Here is a 16,393-nt window from a genome sequence, read left to right as displayed (position 1 = left end):
AAAAAATTTAAAAAAAAAAAAAAAAAAAAGGGCAATACAATTCCCAAGGTCACACCTCCATGATCTACCCAGGCACAGAGAGAGCTTTGCTCACCTACCCGGCGTCTTCCAAGCCCATCACCCTCGCTGTCAGGATGGGGAAATAAAAGGCATTAGGGTGGATTTATACATGCACCAACTCCCCACAACAAATGTAATCATTATGTACTACAAGTGTGTACAAGTAAGAGGGTTTAAAAGATCACAGGAGGCACAGCATGTGAGCTGAGAGGTAAAGGACAAACCACATTTGTCTATGTCTAACATTCGGTATCTCGCTGTGGAGTTCAGGCTGGCCTTGAACTCACTATGTAGTACAGGCTTGGCCTCAATCTTGCAGCAGGGCTGGGGATTTAGCTCAGTGGTTCCACTGCCTGCCTTGCAAGCACAAGGGTCTGAGTTTGATCCCTAGTACCAAAACAAACAAACAAACAAACAAAAAACTTGCAGTAATCTTCCTGCCTCGGCCTAATATTGCTTATAATCAAGAGGATCTGAGAAGTAAAAAGAATTAAGATGTTATACACAAGGGCTGGGGATTTAGCTCAGTGGTTCGGCGCCTGCCTCACAAGCACAAGGACCTGAGTTTGATCCCCGGTACCAAAAAAGAAGATGTTACATACATGTATCAACTCCTCATGATGTATATAATCAGTATGCATTACAAACATGTACTAATAAAAATAAATTAAAAGTCATGCAAAGGCACAAGATCCCAATGATGAACGTAACTGTACTGTACACCTAAGAAGTACCAATAAACTCAATGAAAAAAAAAAATTAAAAGAAACACCAGATGTGGCAGTGAGGAGGGAGACTGAAGTAGGATACGCTACCTGTCTGAGGTCAGCTCAGGCTACACAGTGAGCACACAGATAGCCTAGAACAGTGAGCTCCTGTTTGAAAAAAAAAAAAACAAACAAAAAACAAAACCCAAACCCCAAAACAAAAACCCAAAGAAGAGAAGAGAAGATTTGCAATGACTTGAGTGACTCCCTCCTGTACTAGGGATTGAGCCCTGGTGCAGGCAAGGCGAGTGCTTCACCACTGAGCTGCACTGCCAGCCTGGGTCTTTTTGGTTTTGCTTTGAGAGGGACTCACTGCACAGCCCAGGCTGGGCTTGAAGATGTAATCTCCCTGTCTCAGCCCCCTGAGTGCTAGGACTACAGGTAGGTACCGCCAACACATCACCTAGCCAAGATCTTAACAATCCTTAAGGGCAGGGGGAGAAAAAGAGAGCGAGTGAGAAAAAGAAAAAGAGAGACTAAAAAATGTCAGTGTAGTCACATAAGGTAAGGGCTAAGTGGTTCTGTGAAACTTAACTCCAGATGTCTGTTGGATTATAATATAAAAATGCTTTTTCTATTTTTGGTAATGGTCGAAATGTTTCAAAGAACTGGGTTGGTACATGTCTAGAGAAACATCTTCGGAGGAGTGTACGCCATCTGATTTTCTCTGGAGGAAATGACGGTGGACATGCACACGGTAAATGTCAAATTAAACTACATAAATGAGGCCAGGTAAAAGGGAGTGGCTACCGATACTTCAGTCTTGCTCTTAGAGGCAGCCATGGCCCATTCTTCCTTTTAAAAAAATTTTTAATTTTTTGGTATTGAGGATGAACCCAGGGACTTTGTACTAAAGCTACATCCCCAGCCCCTTTTTAAATTTTCATTTTGAAACAAGGTCTTACAAAATCACTAAGTTATCTAGGCCTGGCTTGAACTTACAATCCTCCTGCCTCAGCCTCCCAGGGTGCGGTAACGACCCTGGTGTGACACGTGTGACACCATGCCCAGCTGATTTTAACCCTGCATCTGTCTATAGCACATATTTCTTACTGTTTTTGGTTTGTTGAGACCACGTCTCACTATGTAAATCAGGGTGGCCTTGAACTCACTATGTGGCCCAGGTTAGTCTCCAACTCATGGCAATCCTCCTGCCTCAGCCTCCCAAGTACTGGGATTACAGGCGTACGCCACCACTGCTGGTTAGAGTGCCTATTTTTCTCCTTCATCAATAGGCAAGTTCAACCTTCATGAGCTGAAAACACACGAGATGATTTTAAAAGGAAGAGAGAGAAAGATAAATGCCCTCTGCTGACCAGGTGGCCCCTTTAACTGCTGGGACACACACCGTTGGCTGTCCCGTGAATCCCCCCAACCCTGTAAACGAAGGCCGCTTCCACTCATCCTCTGCTTGACGTGATTCACATCCAGTGGGGGGATCCTTTGGGGAAAGCCTGGGGCCTGCTGGCGAGTGAGCTCCTTCCTGCGGGGTATGCACGAGGGTCTATGTGCTGTGTGACTTCTGGGGAAGATTTCCTCATGAAAACAAGCAGGGCAGGGTGGGTAGCTCAGTGGGAGAGCTCTGGGCTGGATTCTCAGCACTGCTAAAACACAACAGCCCTTAACATGCAAACAAAACACACTTGCAGGAAGTATCTCCTCTTCACTGCACTGTGTCTTACAAAGACGTTGAACGAGGGGTCACTCTGAGACTCTGAGGGGTCAGCCGTAGGCTACTGGAGGTAGAACAAAAGGGAGGGGGCTGGGCTGTGGCTCAGTGGTGGAGCACTTGCCCAGCACGCAAAAGGCCCTTGGTTCCATGTAGCACCGCAAAAGACCGACAAAACAGCCACAAAAAACCAGGGAAAGACTGGAGTCATGAATAAATTTCTTCCAGGTGTGTGTGTGTGTGTAGATGCTGAAGGCACAAAGCACACTATCAGGTAGGCTAGAGGAGTCAATGATCTATTGCATTGCATGGTGGCCACTGTCAGTAATAACTGCATTGTATATTTTAAAATTTAAGAGCTGGGCATGGTGGTGCACACCTGTAATCCTAGCACTCGGGAGGCTGAGGCAGGAGGATCGTCATAAATTCAAGGCCAGCCTGGAATACATAGTGAATTCAAGGCCAGCCCGAAACATGTAACAAGACCCTCCTTGTCTCAAAAAACAAAACAAAAAATTGCTCAAAGAATTGATCTTTAATGTTTTTACCACAAAAAAAGGTTAATCCGGTGAAGTGATAGATATATTAGCTAGAATGAATCTTTCCATAATATAGACATACATGGATCCCCGGTGCCAAAAAAAAAAAAAAAAAAACAATCCATACATGAAAATATACTGTATCCCATAAATATATGCACTTATTTACCAATTAAAATAAATGTAAATAGCTACACAGTGAGTTGAATTCAGGGCCACCTTGAACTACATAGCGCGGCCCTCTCAAAAAGACACAAAAAAAAAAAAAAAAAAAAAAAAAGATAAAAATTAATACATTTCCTTCAACTGAGCTGGGATTCTGTTCCTTGCAGTAGAAAGCATGCCCATGACTGGCCTTATCTTCTGTCCTTATTAGCACAGCAGGTCTTGACGACACTGACCCAGCCTCTGAGGATTGCCCCTCCCACACACCCCACGAATTGAGCCACGCCAGGTGCAGGGCGTGCTCTGTCACCTCTCAGTGGCACCAGGCAAGGGTGGAGTCCTGGGCCCACCTGCCAGTCAACAGTGAGCTTTGTTGAGCTGGGAGTGTATGTAGCTCAGTGCCACTGCTTGCCTAGCATGTGTGAGGCCCTGGGTTCCATCTACAGCACTGCAAAAATGAACTTGTCAAAACAGCGAACCTTCTTTCGTTCTGAAGCGTCAGTGTGGCCACGTGTCCTCCCTAAGCAGCATGGTGTGGCAGATGATGATCCAGGCTCCCAGCCCAGGCCTGACTGGCACCCTCCCCTGGCTGTCTCAGGCTGGGTCCCTTCCCCTCAATGAGCCTCAGGTTCGGCTTCAGAAACGAGGCAGCAGAGCCATAGCCTCCACCCAAGACTGTGTGGGCAGGGCCCGCCTTACAGGGCCGGGGGTGCACTCCCCGAGCTGCAGGAATACGGGAGGTGCTGCCTCCAGGGCCTGAAATCCCAGCTCTGGGCTCAGACTGGAGGATGGAGGAGTGGCATCCTGCTCTGCACTGCCAACCCAACCTTCGACCACAGAAGCCATGCATTTATCTGTTTTATATTGTAGGGGGGCACGTTTTGCTAGAGTAAACATTTTGTGGTGTGCAAAGAAAAGATGAAAGTCAGGGGCAGTGAAACCCCACCGGCTGCTCAAGTTTGTGCAATGCCAGCTGCCCCTGGGGGCTCTGAAGGGGGCTGACAGTGGTCCTTGGTGGGTGACGGGCACAAGGGAGAGAGCTATGCCCTGCCCTCAGGAGGAAGAGCATCAGGGAACAGATGGCAGTGACAGGACTGACTGCTTCCGGGCCTTGTTCTGAAGCAGCTCACAGACACCACCTCATTTAGTCACCCTGCAGCCCCTCGGGTTGGAACTGCTACCTCTGTGCTCCAGGTGGGGAAACCAAAGTCCAAAGAGGCCAAGTAACTTGCCCCAATGACACAGCTGCTAGGAGACAAAGTCAGCATGAAAACCTAAGCAGTTTGGTCTCAGAGACAATAATTATAATGGTAAATTTGTTACAAAGGAAAAGAAAACCTAGCAGCTGTTGATATTTCTGAGCCCTCGCTATGTCTCGGCCCGTGTGCTAAGTTCTCTAAATTCATGGGCTCAATTCACCCTTGAAACCCTAGACCCTGGCTCCTCTCGTTACCCCATCTCACACATGGGAGCCTGGAAGAGGCACAATCCGGACCCGGGCAGAGGGGCACAGAGGGGCGGACAGTGCCCAACTCACACTGCAGGCCAGCCACCAGGGCCCTCGCCAGCGGGCCTCAGCTGCTGCACCCACCCAGCGGCTCTCCTTGCTGCAGCACAGGTTCGTGGAGTGGCCACATGGCCCCGTGGCTGAGGAGAACAAGGAGCAGGTCTTCTGGGTGTACAAAGAGGGGACATGGGTAGAGACTTGAAATGGGTCCTAATTCAACCACTGCTCGCCACCCCCAAGTTCCACCTGCTGGATCGCCACAGAGGCTTCCTTGCCGCCTCTTTCATCCTCCCCAGCACATCCTGAGTACACTTGCGTTAGATCAGGATTCTCTGGGATTCCAGCTCACCTAGGGACAGTGCCAGAGCCCTCCCACAGGGTTCCAACACCATCTGTCCTGCCTCTTCTATATCCTAATCTCCCACTCCCATCTCCTGTGCTCCAGTCACATGGAGCTGTTCCTTAAACATACCACAGACATTTCTACCTCAGGGCCTTTGCACTGGCCCCTCTGATGAGACCACACAGATACCTGCCTGGATCTCTCATTCCTCTGAATGTAGACAGCCCGCGTTATCCTTGTCATGCTGACAGTAACTCTCTGTAGGTCTGTCATGTGTGACTCTGGCTTCCTAACGATCAAAGGCAGGGTAGACCCCAGTGGATCCCAGGGCCTTTCAGGGATGTGCCCCAGATGGTATCCCAGAGACAGCTGGCACAGGCTGGACAAACAAGGCCACATGCTTCCTGCTTGCTGGGAACGCCCAGCTGTGTGGGCTCCACATGGGGCAGAGTTTCTTACAGTCCCTCAATGCCCTGGCAAATTGCTCTAGAAACCAGAAGGCAGCGGGGCTCTGCCTGGGAAGAGGGTGTGGCCAGGTGGCTGCCTGCCTGGCATCACTCAGCCCTCTAGGTGCCCACAGCAGGCATTGGCGCCTGGCCCTGAGCCCGGCAGCTAGGCTCCCATGACGAATGTCTGGGGGAGTGTCCGCAAAGCCACTGAAGTCATCGGTGGGCACAAGCTGCTACAGGCTGCAGTGGCTTCCATGGCCAGGGCTGTAGCCCGGGGAGAGAGGTTTCTGTGTGGGACCGGCAGGGCCCATCCTTTTCCTGCTGCCTTTGGATTCTGCCCTCCATTCTTTTCCCCTCTACCCTCCGATCAGTGCATTTCTCCCAGGGAAGCCCAGCATGATCTTTCAGGAAATATAAGTCAGAGTATGGGCTCAGCTACTCCCATGGGTTCCATGTACCCCAGAATCAAATCCTAACGTCTGACCGTGGTCACAGGCCTACCAGAACTGGGCTCCTGCCACTGTCCCCTTTGCCAACCACCCCAAGAGCTCTGGCCAGCTGTTTCTAGAGTATGGCAAATGAGTTCATCCCAGGGCCCTGGTGTTTTCTGTTTGAGCTGCTTGGGGCACTGTCTTGCTCCCGACAGTGCACGGTGCCTCCTCCCAGAGGCCTTCCGGGACCCCCACTCTGTCCTGCTCTGTTTTTCTCCCACCTGGCACATCACATGGTCGCTCAGTGGTCTGTCTGATTCTCTCTGAAGGACAGTGTCAGCTCTACAAGGGAGGGAAGTCCCTCTGTGAAGGGCTGTCCCCTCCTCTTCTCACAAGAACCTCTAGTGGGCCTGGAGTCTCACAGCTCCCTGGAGTCTCACAGATCGCTGGCTCAGTCCCAGACCTGGCTCCCTCCCTGCTCCTATCCTGGTGAGGCCTCCTGACACACACGCAGCTGCTCTGTGCCTTTCTGGGCTGCATCCTTCGCTCTCAGATCTTGGACTCAGCTTCTTCCTTGAGACTTTACCGTCTGTCTCGCCCCAACACCATCTTTCAAAGCTCAGATCTGCCTAGGCTTGGAGATGTAATCTTAGCACTGGAGGCTGAGGCAGGATCCTAAATTCAAGGGACTCAATGAGACCTTGTCTCAAAAAAAAAAAAAAAAAGTTGGGGATGTGGCTTAGTGTGAAATCCTTAGATTCAATCCCCAGTATCACAAAATAAAACAACAAAAACACAACCACAACAAAAAACACAAATCTGTCTTGATGTTATCCTTTGCTGAAAACATACCTACTCATCCTCTGCGGTAAGCTCAAGACCAATCTCCACAAAGGAGCCTGCAAGGCCGAGGCCCCTGCTTGCCCCTTGACCTCCCATCGGCTGCCCCCTTGATTTCTACACCTGAGCAGAGAGCCTGTGCTCAGTGAACTCCAGGCACCAGCCTCTGCCTACCTCAGGGACTCTGTACTCACCACTTCCTCTCCTAAGTATATCCTCTATACATCCGCCTTTCTGTTAATTGTGAATGGCTGAAGCTGGGGATGTAGCTCATTGGTAGAGCACATGCTCAGCCCCCATAAGGTCCTGGGATTCATCCTGCGCGCACACACACACACACACACACACACACACACACACACACGTAAACTAGCCTGTATGCCGTGAAGTGTATGAAACATATATGCACAGTTTAACAAACTGTTGCAATGCAAACACCCACGCAACTGTATCCTAGATCATGAGAATCTGACCAGTGTCCCTGGACCCTCACCTCCTTCACCTGCTCCCTCCTTCACATCGCCCTCCACCGTGGCAGAGGGGCCCCTCTGTCCAGCATCTTACCCCTGGGTCTCCTCTGAGGCTGCCCCCAGTATAACGCATTCAAGATTATGCTCAGTATTTGCCTGCTGTCTCCCCTGGCACTGGCGGTGCCATGACCTCTAGGGCGCTGTCCACTTGGGCGTCAGTGCCTAGCAGAGGGCCTGCACACACCAGGTACTCGCTGCACGAATAAATACCAATTTCCAGCTGAGGAGGTGGAGACAGGGCGGTCAGTGAGTGCTGGTGCCTGGCCTGTTCAGACAAAGGCCTCTGCCCTCAGTGTGGAGGCCGGGCGGCAGGGTGGTGTCCCATCTGGCCCGCTGGGAATGATCACAGCAGGGGCAGCAAGCTCAGGTCTGGCCCCAGAAACGTGCTCAGTAACTGCTGGGGGAACTTTGGCCATTAAGGTGGGACAACTGGGAAGACCAGCAGGCAAGGAGGGTGACAGATGGTGGGACCTGCTACTGCCTGTCTGGAATGCACTTTCTTCCCTTATTCCCTGGTCAGCTCACACTCTGCTCCAGGAAGCCCCTCCTTGGGCCCGTTCATCCCCAGTGCCTCCAACACCTCAGTCCTGACCCTTTCCCATCTCAGCCGAGACTCCCATGAGCTGTCGCTGTCAGGGACTGGGTCTGTCTCCCCCACTGAACTGGGAGCTCTCAGAGGTCAGATGTGTTTGCCTCAGTCACTGCCCTGCCCTCAGCACTGTCCCGAACAGGATCTTGCTCCCCTCAATGGGGACATTCTATGTAGTCTGAAGCAGGGCCTTGTTTTGCATTTTTGTGTGTTTTTTCTTTTGAGATAGGGTCTCACTATGTTGATTTATTTATTTTTTGGTACCGGGGATCGAACTTGGGACCTTGCGCTTGCGAGGCAGGCAGGAGAACCACTGAGCTAAGTCCCTGGCCCCAGGGTCTTGTTATGTAGTCCAGGCTAGCTTTGAACTCACTGCATAGTCCAGGCTGGCTTGGAACTTGAGTGGACCCTCTTGCCTCAGCCTCTCGAGTGCTGGGATTACAGTTTTATGCTACTATGCCTGGTCTTTTTTCATGTAAGTGTGTGTGTGTGTGTGTGGGTGTGTGTGTGTGTGTGTGTGTGTTTGTGTGTGTGTGTGTGTGTGTGTGTGTGTGTGTGTGTGTGTGTTACTGGGGACTGAACCCAGGGGTGCTCTACCGCTGAGCTACATCCTCAGCAACCTTTTAAAAAAACTTTTTGCAGCCAGGGATGTGGATCAGTGGTTCTGCCGCCTTCCCTCCCAAGCGCAAGGGCCTGAATTCAAATGCTGGTTAAAAACAAACAAACAAAGTTTTTGAGATGGGGTCTTGCCAAATTGCCCAGGCTGGTCCTCAACTTGCCACCCTCCTGTCTCAGCCTTCTGAGAAGTGGGATTATAGGCAGAGTGCCAGCACACCCGGTGGGTCCTGCTTATTGCACTGCTGCTGAAACACCTTCCCACTCCCTGATTCTAGGGATAGCCAGGCTTGAGGTGTGTTGCCTGGCACTGCTCTGAGGGCTCACTTAACCCTAACCACATGCCTGTGCGGCCCAGCTGCATGTCTAGGGCCACACAGCCAAGGCCTGGCAGAGGGAGAGCTTGAACCCGGGACGGCTGATTCTGGAGTCATTTCTATCCACCCATCACTTAACAGTTTACTTTGCGTCACTTGGGCAGGTGTCATTTCAACTAGTTGATTCTTGTATTGAATAAACTTGATAAAATCGTCATTTTAATATTTTGTTATCTTATAAAAATTAGTGAAAAAATGCAGTTTTTGGTCATCCTCTCTTTAAATAACCTGACTGGTAAGTGGTTAGACCAACTATTTTATTTTCTTCACGTGTTCCAGTTAGTATCTGTAAAATCAGGGGATGGACTGGAAAAGCTTTTCCTAAAACTCATTTAAGCAAACACGCATCCATTTCAGATAAAATGCTTCCCTCCCTGCACCACCCAAATCACCTCCAGCACCCCATTTTGGGAAATGCTGCTCCACACTAAAGCCTGGTTGCCTAGGAGAAAACTTCAGGAAGCAGCTCTAATGAGTAGATAAGAATGATTTGCAATTAGCATCAATTGTCTGTATGCAAATTAGAGCTCCCAACCACAGGGCCCTCTTTTGTGGCTTACTCCACCCTCCATTTGAGTCCCTCTGCTTCTGGGTTCAGCAAATCCTTCTCGTGACACAGGGTAATTTTGTGGCCTCCCTCTGCCTCTTCACCATCTACTCCTGCCACTGCTGCCTTTCTATCGTGGGGTTTGAACCCCACGGTTACTCAGGCTCACTGACATAATACGAGTCTATGCCCGGAGAGTTCTACACATATCTGTCTCAGGATTATGGTGTCATCACCATTACCACCTGTGGCGAGCGCTAGGGCCTCATCCAAATTTGCTATTATTTCTCCTCAATTCCCAGCGTAGATCAGGGACAGGACAGCTCCGCAAGAAATACTCAGTTTCTCTGGTGTGAAAAACTGTAATTGTACATAAGACCCTAATGGTATAATCGACAATGTGAAATAGGAAGAAAAGGACTAAAGGTGTAGGGGAAGTGGGAAGGGTAGGGAAAGGAAATAAAAATGGAGAAAAAAATATGAGAAAATTCATTCCCAGCTCTCTCCCATCCTTTTCTTCTCTCCTTTCCTCTTCCCTCCTCTTCCATCTTTACCTCTCCTATCCTCTTCTTTCTTCCCTTCCCTGTCTTGTTTTCCTTCCCTCTCTTTCTTAGCATTTCCTTTGCTATCCTATCCCTTTAAAAAAGCGAAAAAGGGGAAATAAAGTATTTGTAAATGGAAAAGGGAGGAGGGGGTGAAGGGAGGTCAGGGATAAGGGGAAAAAATGAGAACCAAGACCTGTCATGTAAAGGTACAAGATCCCAATGATGAACGTAACTGTACTGTATACCTAAAATGTACCAATAAACTCAATGAGAAAAAAAAATACTCAAGATAGAAATGAATGAATGCATGAGTAAAGGAATGAAGCTGTTCAAAGCAGCCTGCAAGTTTGAAAGATGGAGAACTTAAGACAGGTGCAGTGGCACATGCCTCTAATTCCAGCACTCTGTGAGGAGGAGGATAGCAAGTCCCAGCCATCCTGGGCAACTTGGTGCAGTCTTGCAAACAAACTGGATGGGGATACGGTTTCATGTGAATGCCCTCAGTTCAATCACCAGTTCCACAGAGCCTAATTCACGCAGTTCCTCTGTCTCTCTCTCTACCTCAGCCCCATTCCCAGGCTCTGTGACTAAAGGCTCCTGGGGTCGGGGCCGACGGCCAGCGCTGATAGCCATTGTGAACTGCAGTGGGTTTCCGATCTGTCAAAGAGCCTCTGGTAGCACAGGAAAGCATTCAGCTACAGATCGCTCAGCATCCAGACTGGACCAAAGTGCAGTGCTAGAGAAAGCTAAGGATCACTTTGGAAACCACCTTCTCTACACAGAAACATGGACACAATTCCACTGTGGGTCATGGTCAACAGGGATGAGGCTGCTGCCGCCTGAAGGCGCTTAAGTACTGGCAAGGGTTTGGGCACTGAGGGTTTGATGACCAGCAAAGGCGTCAGAAAGCCAAGAAGGTCCTTGTTCTCGTGGGTCCTGGCTTCTAGCTGCCCCTGCTCAGGTCAGGCGATGGAAGTAAGGCTCTGACTTGGGGGTCAACACTGGAGACCAGCGCAGCATTCCCTGCCTGGGGACACACACCTCTGAGTGACTCTGGTTGAGTATGACTCTGTAGACTGATTTTCCCACCTCTGTGTAGGTCACTGCTTTAACCCCTATTTATTTAGGCCACAGCCTAATGCACCCCTAACAGATACAGTTTATGGCCCTACCTGCCTCTCTACTAGTGTGCTCTTGGGACCTGTGGCAGTGTCAGCACCTACTGGTAAAAACATGTAGCCTGGGTGGGGCCCAGCAATCTGCGTGCATCAGGCCAGACTATGAGTTGTTTGCTGACCACTGCCCTATACTACACAGGCAGGAAGGATAAACTGTGGTCTCCTAGACTTCCCTGTAGCTGGGATAGTCATATCACATCACCTGCTGCAGGGGGCTCTGGCAAAGTATTTGCTTTTTCCATACAAAAGGGGAGCTGCACAGATGTAGTGCCCCTTTCCTGTTCTGTCCCTTCCCTTGCCACCCTGCAAGCACCGACAGCTTGAGACCAGAGAGACACAAGCCAGCATGGTAAGGACGGTGGAGCAGGAAGCTACATTACAGAGTGCCAGCCTCATGGGGCCCTCTGAGCTGCTGTACCAGCCCTCCTTGGACTCCCATGTCAGGGGACTGTTAACCCCTACTTGATTAAACCACAGCCTAATGTGCTCCTAGCAGAGATAGTCTGTGATCCCTCAGAAAGCATAAGAACCAATGACCTCAGCAAAGAGAAGAAAACAGAGATGGGTCAGAGAACCAGGCACAAATGAAGACAGACTGCCATGGCTTTTTCTCTCTATTCCTGGTCTTCAAAGGCTGATGGATGGACGGCAGGTCCACAAGCCTCCTGACTATAAGCCAACTCATGTAATCACATGCTTGTATACGCATGCTTTTGGGGAGGGGTCCCACCATTCGGAAAGGGGAAGGTGGCCAAGATCCTCCGAAGGACCCGGACTTGGTGTGGAACCTTACCTGGGCTGCCTTGGCAGGTCCCGGCTGCCCCCCGCCAGGCCTATAGGGGTGCTGGAGCCCGAGGAGTACAGCTTCGGTCGGTAGCCCTTGCTCTGTCCGGCAACCGCAGGGGCTGGGGAGACTTCCCTCCGCCTTTCTGCATGGTGCGGCCTCCCGGCAGCCTCGCGTCCCCCACCACAGAGGCCCAGACTTCCTGGGGGCTTGTGAGACTTGGCGGGCCGAGGTGCCTTGGCCAGAGACATGTAGCTGGGGCTGGAGGTATAGAGGGCGGTGTCAATTCCACTGTCGCTGGAGCCGCCCTTGGAGAGGGGGTCCTGCTCTGGCTCCAGAGGGTCCAGAGGGTCGAACCAGCGGTCGTCGCTGTGGCTGCTGGAGGCGTTGCTGGAGAGGGTATTGCTGCTGGAATGGCTGGAGTACTGAGGTTCACCCTGGAAGACAGGGAGTGTGTCACCCTGACTCCAGGGAAGGCACCCTGCCCCACCTCCGTCTGCCCTTACGTGAACCCTGCAACCAGACAGCTTCACATCCTGCCCCCTAACCTGCTGCCTCCTTGGGCAAGTGATGCGGAAACTCTATAAACTGAGGGTGGAGGGGTGATTACATATCCCCATCTCAAGGGGCTCCTTGGAGGAACAAACGACATGTGGATCCTGTGCTTCCCACTTCTCACACTCAACCAGTATAAAGCTGAGCTCCGGGCCTTCCCTTCCACATCAGCCTCCTGCTCTGGATAACGGCCGCACCCTTTCACACCCTGGCAGCAGCCCCACCGAAGAGCCTGGGCCTTTGCTCACACATCATGTCCAGCCCCACAGCAAATCTCTGGCATCTTGGCACCGTGCCTAGGACCTGGCACTTTGGCTTCCTCTGGGGCTCCCACCTGGTCCTGTCCACCACTGCCTCTTGCTGGGCTACTGCAGTAGGCTGCTCTCTACCCCATGTGAGGCCAGAGGGAACCTGTGAGCATCTGTGTTAGATCCTGCGCCTTTCCTGCTCAAGACTCTCATGGATCCACCTCACTTGGGGAATGCAGGGTTCTCACCACCACACATGAGGCCTTGATTGCCAAGCCCATGCGCTGGCCTCTAACTTCATCTCATTCTGCTCCAGCCGCAATGGTCTCCTTGTTCTCTGAACACGCCAGTCATACCCCTATCTCAGGGCCTTCGCACCTGATGGTCCTTCTGCTGGTAATGCTCTTCCCACGGCTCTTCCCAGATCACCCCTCACTTCATTCAAGGTTCTGGCTTCAAGGTCACCTCCTCAAAAGGCTTTGCTGACAACATTATCCTAAAGCAGCAAGATTAGTCACTCTTTTTCTTTAACTGTGCTTTGTTTTTCTTCCATAGCAAAGATCATTTCTTAGTGCCATAAGCTGCTTCTGTTTATCTGCTTCCTGCTTGTTGCCCCCACTGGGATGTCAGCTTCCTGAGGACAGGAGCCCATCTGTCCTCTTCATCCCAGCAGTCCCAATGCCCAGCATACTGCGTGTGTCAAATGCCTTCTGAATGAAAAGATACAGAGACTGCCAAGAGCTCAGCCAAACGGGCTCCTCCTCCTGGACACCCGGGACTACATTTCCCAGCCTCCCTTGCAGAGATGGAGTCCTGGTCATTGCAATGCTAAGTGAAAATAACGTGCGCTATTTCCAAGCCTGGACTAAAAATTCCTCCCACTTGATCCTCTCTCCCTCCCACTCTTACCACGCAGGGGCCCAGAAGGCTGGGAGATGCTAGGGGACAGCAGAGCCACAAGAGGAAGGGAGCCTGGGATGCTGAATCACCCTGTGGGCAGCCGGCTGCTCCCTGAACACCTGCACTACACTGAGTGTGAGAGGGAATGGAGCATCCATTAGTCACTGAGACCCAGGGGCTGCGGGCACAGCAGTTCATCTACCAGGACTGGTGCAATAACAAAGAAACTGAGATGGGTGATGTGTTTAAAATGACCTTGATGGTGAGGGTCAGGGCCAGGATGTGAAGCTGTGGCTCTAACAGCAGACTGCATATTCCGCTCCCAGGTGAATGCAAGGTGGTAAATGGGGAGGAGCTGGAGGCCACGCCCAGCTGTCAGCCCCTGTGGGCCTGGCTCCCGGGGTGGGGCAGGCACGCCCAGACTCACTTTGGAATGCCTGTTGGGGGAATCTTTGCCTGCCGCATCCTGCCGGGGTACGTGCTTGCTCCCACTGCTTCCAGCCATGGCCGAGAGCCGGGCCTGGGCGGGCACATGCCACAGAGGCTCTGCAGGAAAACAAGAGAAACGTTAAGTGGTTAAGGGTGATGCAGGCTATGGCGAAGAGTCCTGTACTAAATGAAGCTGGTTGTTCCCACCCCTCTGCCAGCCCGTCTGCTCACCTCAGGCTCGACCCCATCAACTCATGTCTGGGACTATGACAACACTAAATGGCAGGGGACGGTTACTGAGCAACACTGTCAGGGCTTTACACCAGCTGGTTAACTCACGGTGGGTGAGGCCACACAGCAGCCCTCCTCATCATCCCAAGAGGGGCTGAGATGTTTTCATACTTGCTGGCCATTTGGCTTTTTCTCTTTTGTAATTTATTTGATCATCTCCATTTCTCATTTTTCTACAGGGTCAATTTTTCTTTTTATCTCACTGGTTAGAAGAGTTTTGCACATATGCAAGGTAGGGATCTTTTTCTGGTTACATGAATGCAATTGTTTGAGAGGGGAAATACTAGGGAACAAACTCAGAGCCTTCATACTGACCTATATTCCCAATGTTTAAAAAAATGAAGAAATTGTTTTGAGACAGGTCTTTCTGAGTCATTAATGTGAGCAGGCTGGGTTTGGATTTATGATCCTCCTGGTGATCTGACGTCACCAGAGTGCTGGGATTACAGGTGTGCACCATACCCTAAGGTGCCTGATTTGCTCAAAGCTCCCCAAACCCCATCCACCCCAGTTGGCACTATGTTAGTTTCCACTCTACTCTGCATTGCCAAGTATCGCTCTATTACACTGTCCCCTGCTTCTTGTCCATCTCTCGCACCGGATTCTCAAGCCCCGAAGAAGGAAGGCAATGTGCCTGTGTGGCTCACGCTGGCACCCAGGCTGGTGGTGTCAATAGTGATATACTGAGTGAGCGGGTGGGGAAGAGCCAGGTTCCTTCTGGTCCTGGCCATCCTAGAGTCCTTTTGCCTCTGGCTCTGAGTTTGACAGGTCCTGGTCCCAAGGCTTCCACTGGCTGTGCAGTGGCGTTTCAGGCCTTGTATGCTGGGCAGATGGAAGCATGGAAGGTGCCAGGCACGAGCGAGCTGAAGACCTGGGGGACATCTGCCTGGATGTGCTGAGACGCGGGAAAGGTGGCTCTGTCTGCACTCTGTTGGGAGGAGGCTATGGGTGGTGTCTGTGGGTAGTGGGGGTTCAGGAGAGGTCCCGAAGCCCAGCAGACTGCAGTTCAGATCCCAGTGATGGGAGAGACCTTCGGACAGTGACGTTTTTCTGCCACCTCCCTCACCTGCACAGCGGAGCAGTCACATCCTTGCTCTGCAGCACTGCTGCGGTGACTCAAGAGGAAGGTATGTGGCATAGCTGGACAACACTGGGCATGTGACAACAACACAAAACCAACTGCTGGTGTCACGACTGCTCATCTCTGGGCTGTGCAGAGCCTGGGTCTGTTGTGATGCCTGATCCTCACTGCCCCTCGCCACTGACTGGAACCCCACCTTTTCTGTTCTTTTTTCTTTCTTTCTTTCTTTTTTTTTTGGCACCAGGGATCAAACTCAGATCTCATGCTTGTGAGGCAGGCAGTGGAACCACCAAGCTAAGTCTCTGACCCTGGACCTCCCTTTTCTGAGGTCTAGAATATTCTAGATTTCCTGATGATCTCCCGGTATGTGTGTGGAGGGGCAGGGAAGGTGTTTGCCAACCTATAACAAGGTCCCGAGGAGGTTAGCAGGACAGGAGGAGAAGGGAAGGTCCACAGTGAGCTGTCTCTTGACACCTATTTGGGGCCGATGGTGAAGGCTGGGGAACCCCCCAGTTCCATTTTACACTTTGGTGTAATGAAACAGCCAAGCAACACTTTTCTCTTTTTTCTGAAGTGACTGGCAAAAAAGAAAAAAGATCCAAATTTGTCTGTCTTGGAGCCAAGATCACAGACGTGCAGTGCAGGCAGGGGCAGCCTGCTGAGGAAGAGCGGAAGGAGGCAGCAGAAGGACTGGGGCACAAGAGGAACCTGCCTGCCTTAAGTTGGAGCATCTCGCCTGGTTTAAGAGAATCACAGGTGCAAATAACTCCCCTGGGCCCTGGGACCTTGTTGCTAATCCACAGTGCCAGGGGGAGCTGCTGAGGTGGCTCTCGTCGCCTACCCCTTTCTGCAGCCCAGAAATCCTCTAACTTCCCCTAAGAGGATATCGCCATCACTTTCCTGCTCTAGCACTTTTATTTTTCTTCCTTTGAACCCATGCCTCCATGCTGGAGG

General features: G+C 51.2%; 1 protein-coding gene across 4 annotated transcripts in view; it reads right to left on the bottom strand.

The window, feature by feature from the left end:
* Positions 1 to 16,393, bottom strand: part of Sipa1l3 (signal induced proliferation associated 1 like 3) — a 220,383-nt gene that overhangs the window by 25,915 nt on the left and 178,075 nt on the right. For all 4 annotated transcript variants that reach the window (XM_019208749.2, XM_019208750.1, XM_019208751.1 and 1 more), the window contains 2 exons: positions 14,066 to 14,184; positions 11,945 to 12,372 (listed from right to left, as the gene is read on the bottom strand). In XM_019208749.2, coding sequence (XP_019064294.1) covers positions 11,945 to 12,372; positions 14,066 to 14,184 — 547 coding nt within the window. The remainder of the gene's footprint in view (positions 1 to 11,944; positions 12,373 to 14,065; positions 14,185 to 16,393) is intronic.

Source organism: Fukomys damarensis, unplaced genomic scaffold, assembly GCF_012274545.1.
Source record: "Fukomys damarensis isolate Sample0158 unplaced genomic scaffold, DMR_v1.0_HiC HiC_scaffold_19, whole genome shotgun sequence".
Classification (NCBI taxonomy): domain Eukaryota; kingdom Metazoa; phylum Chordata; class Mammalia; order Rodentia; family Bathyergidae; genus Fukomys; species Fukomys damarensis.
Note: the sequence above shows the minus strand (reverse complement) of the source record. Positions and strands in the feature narration are given on the sequence as shown.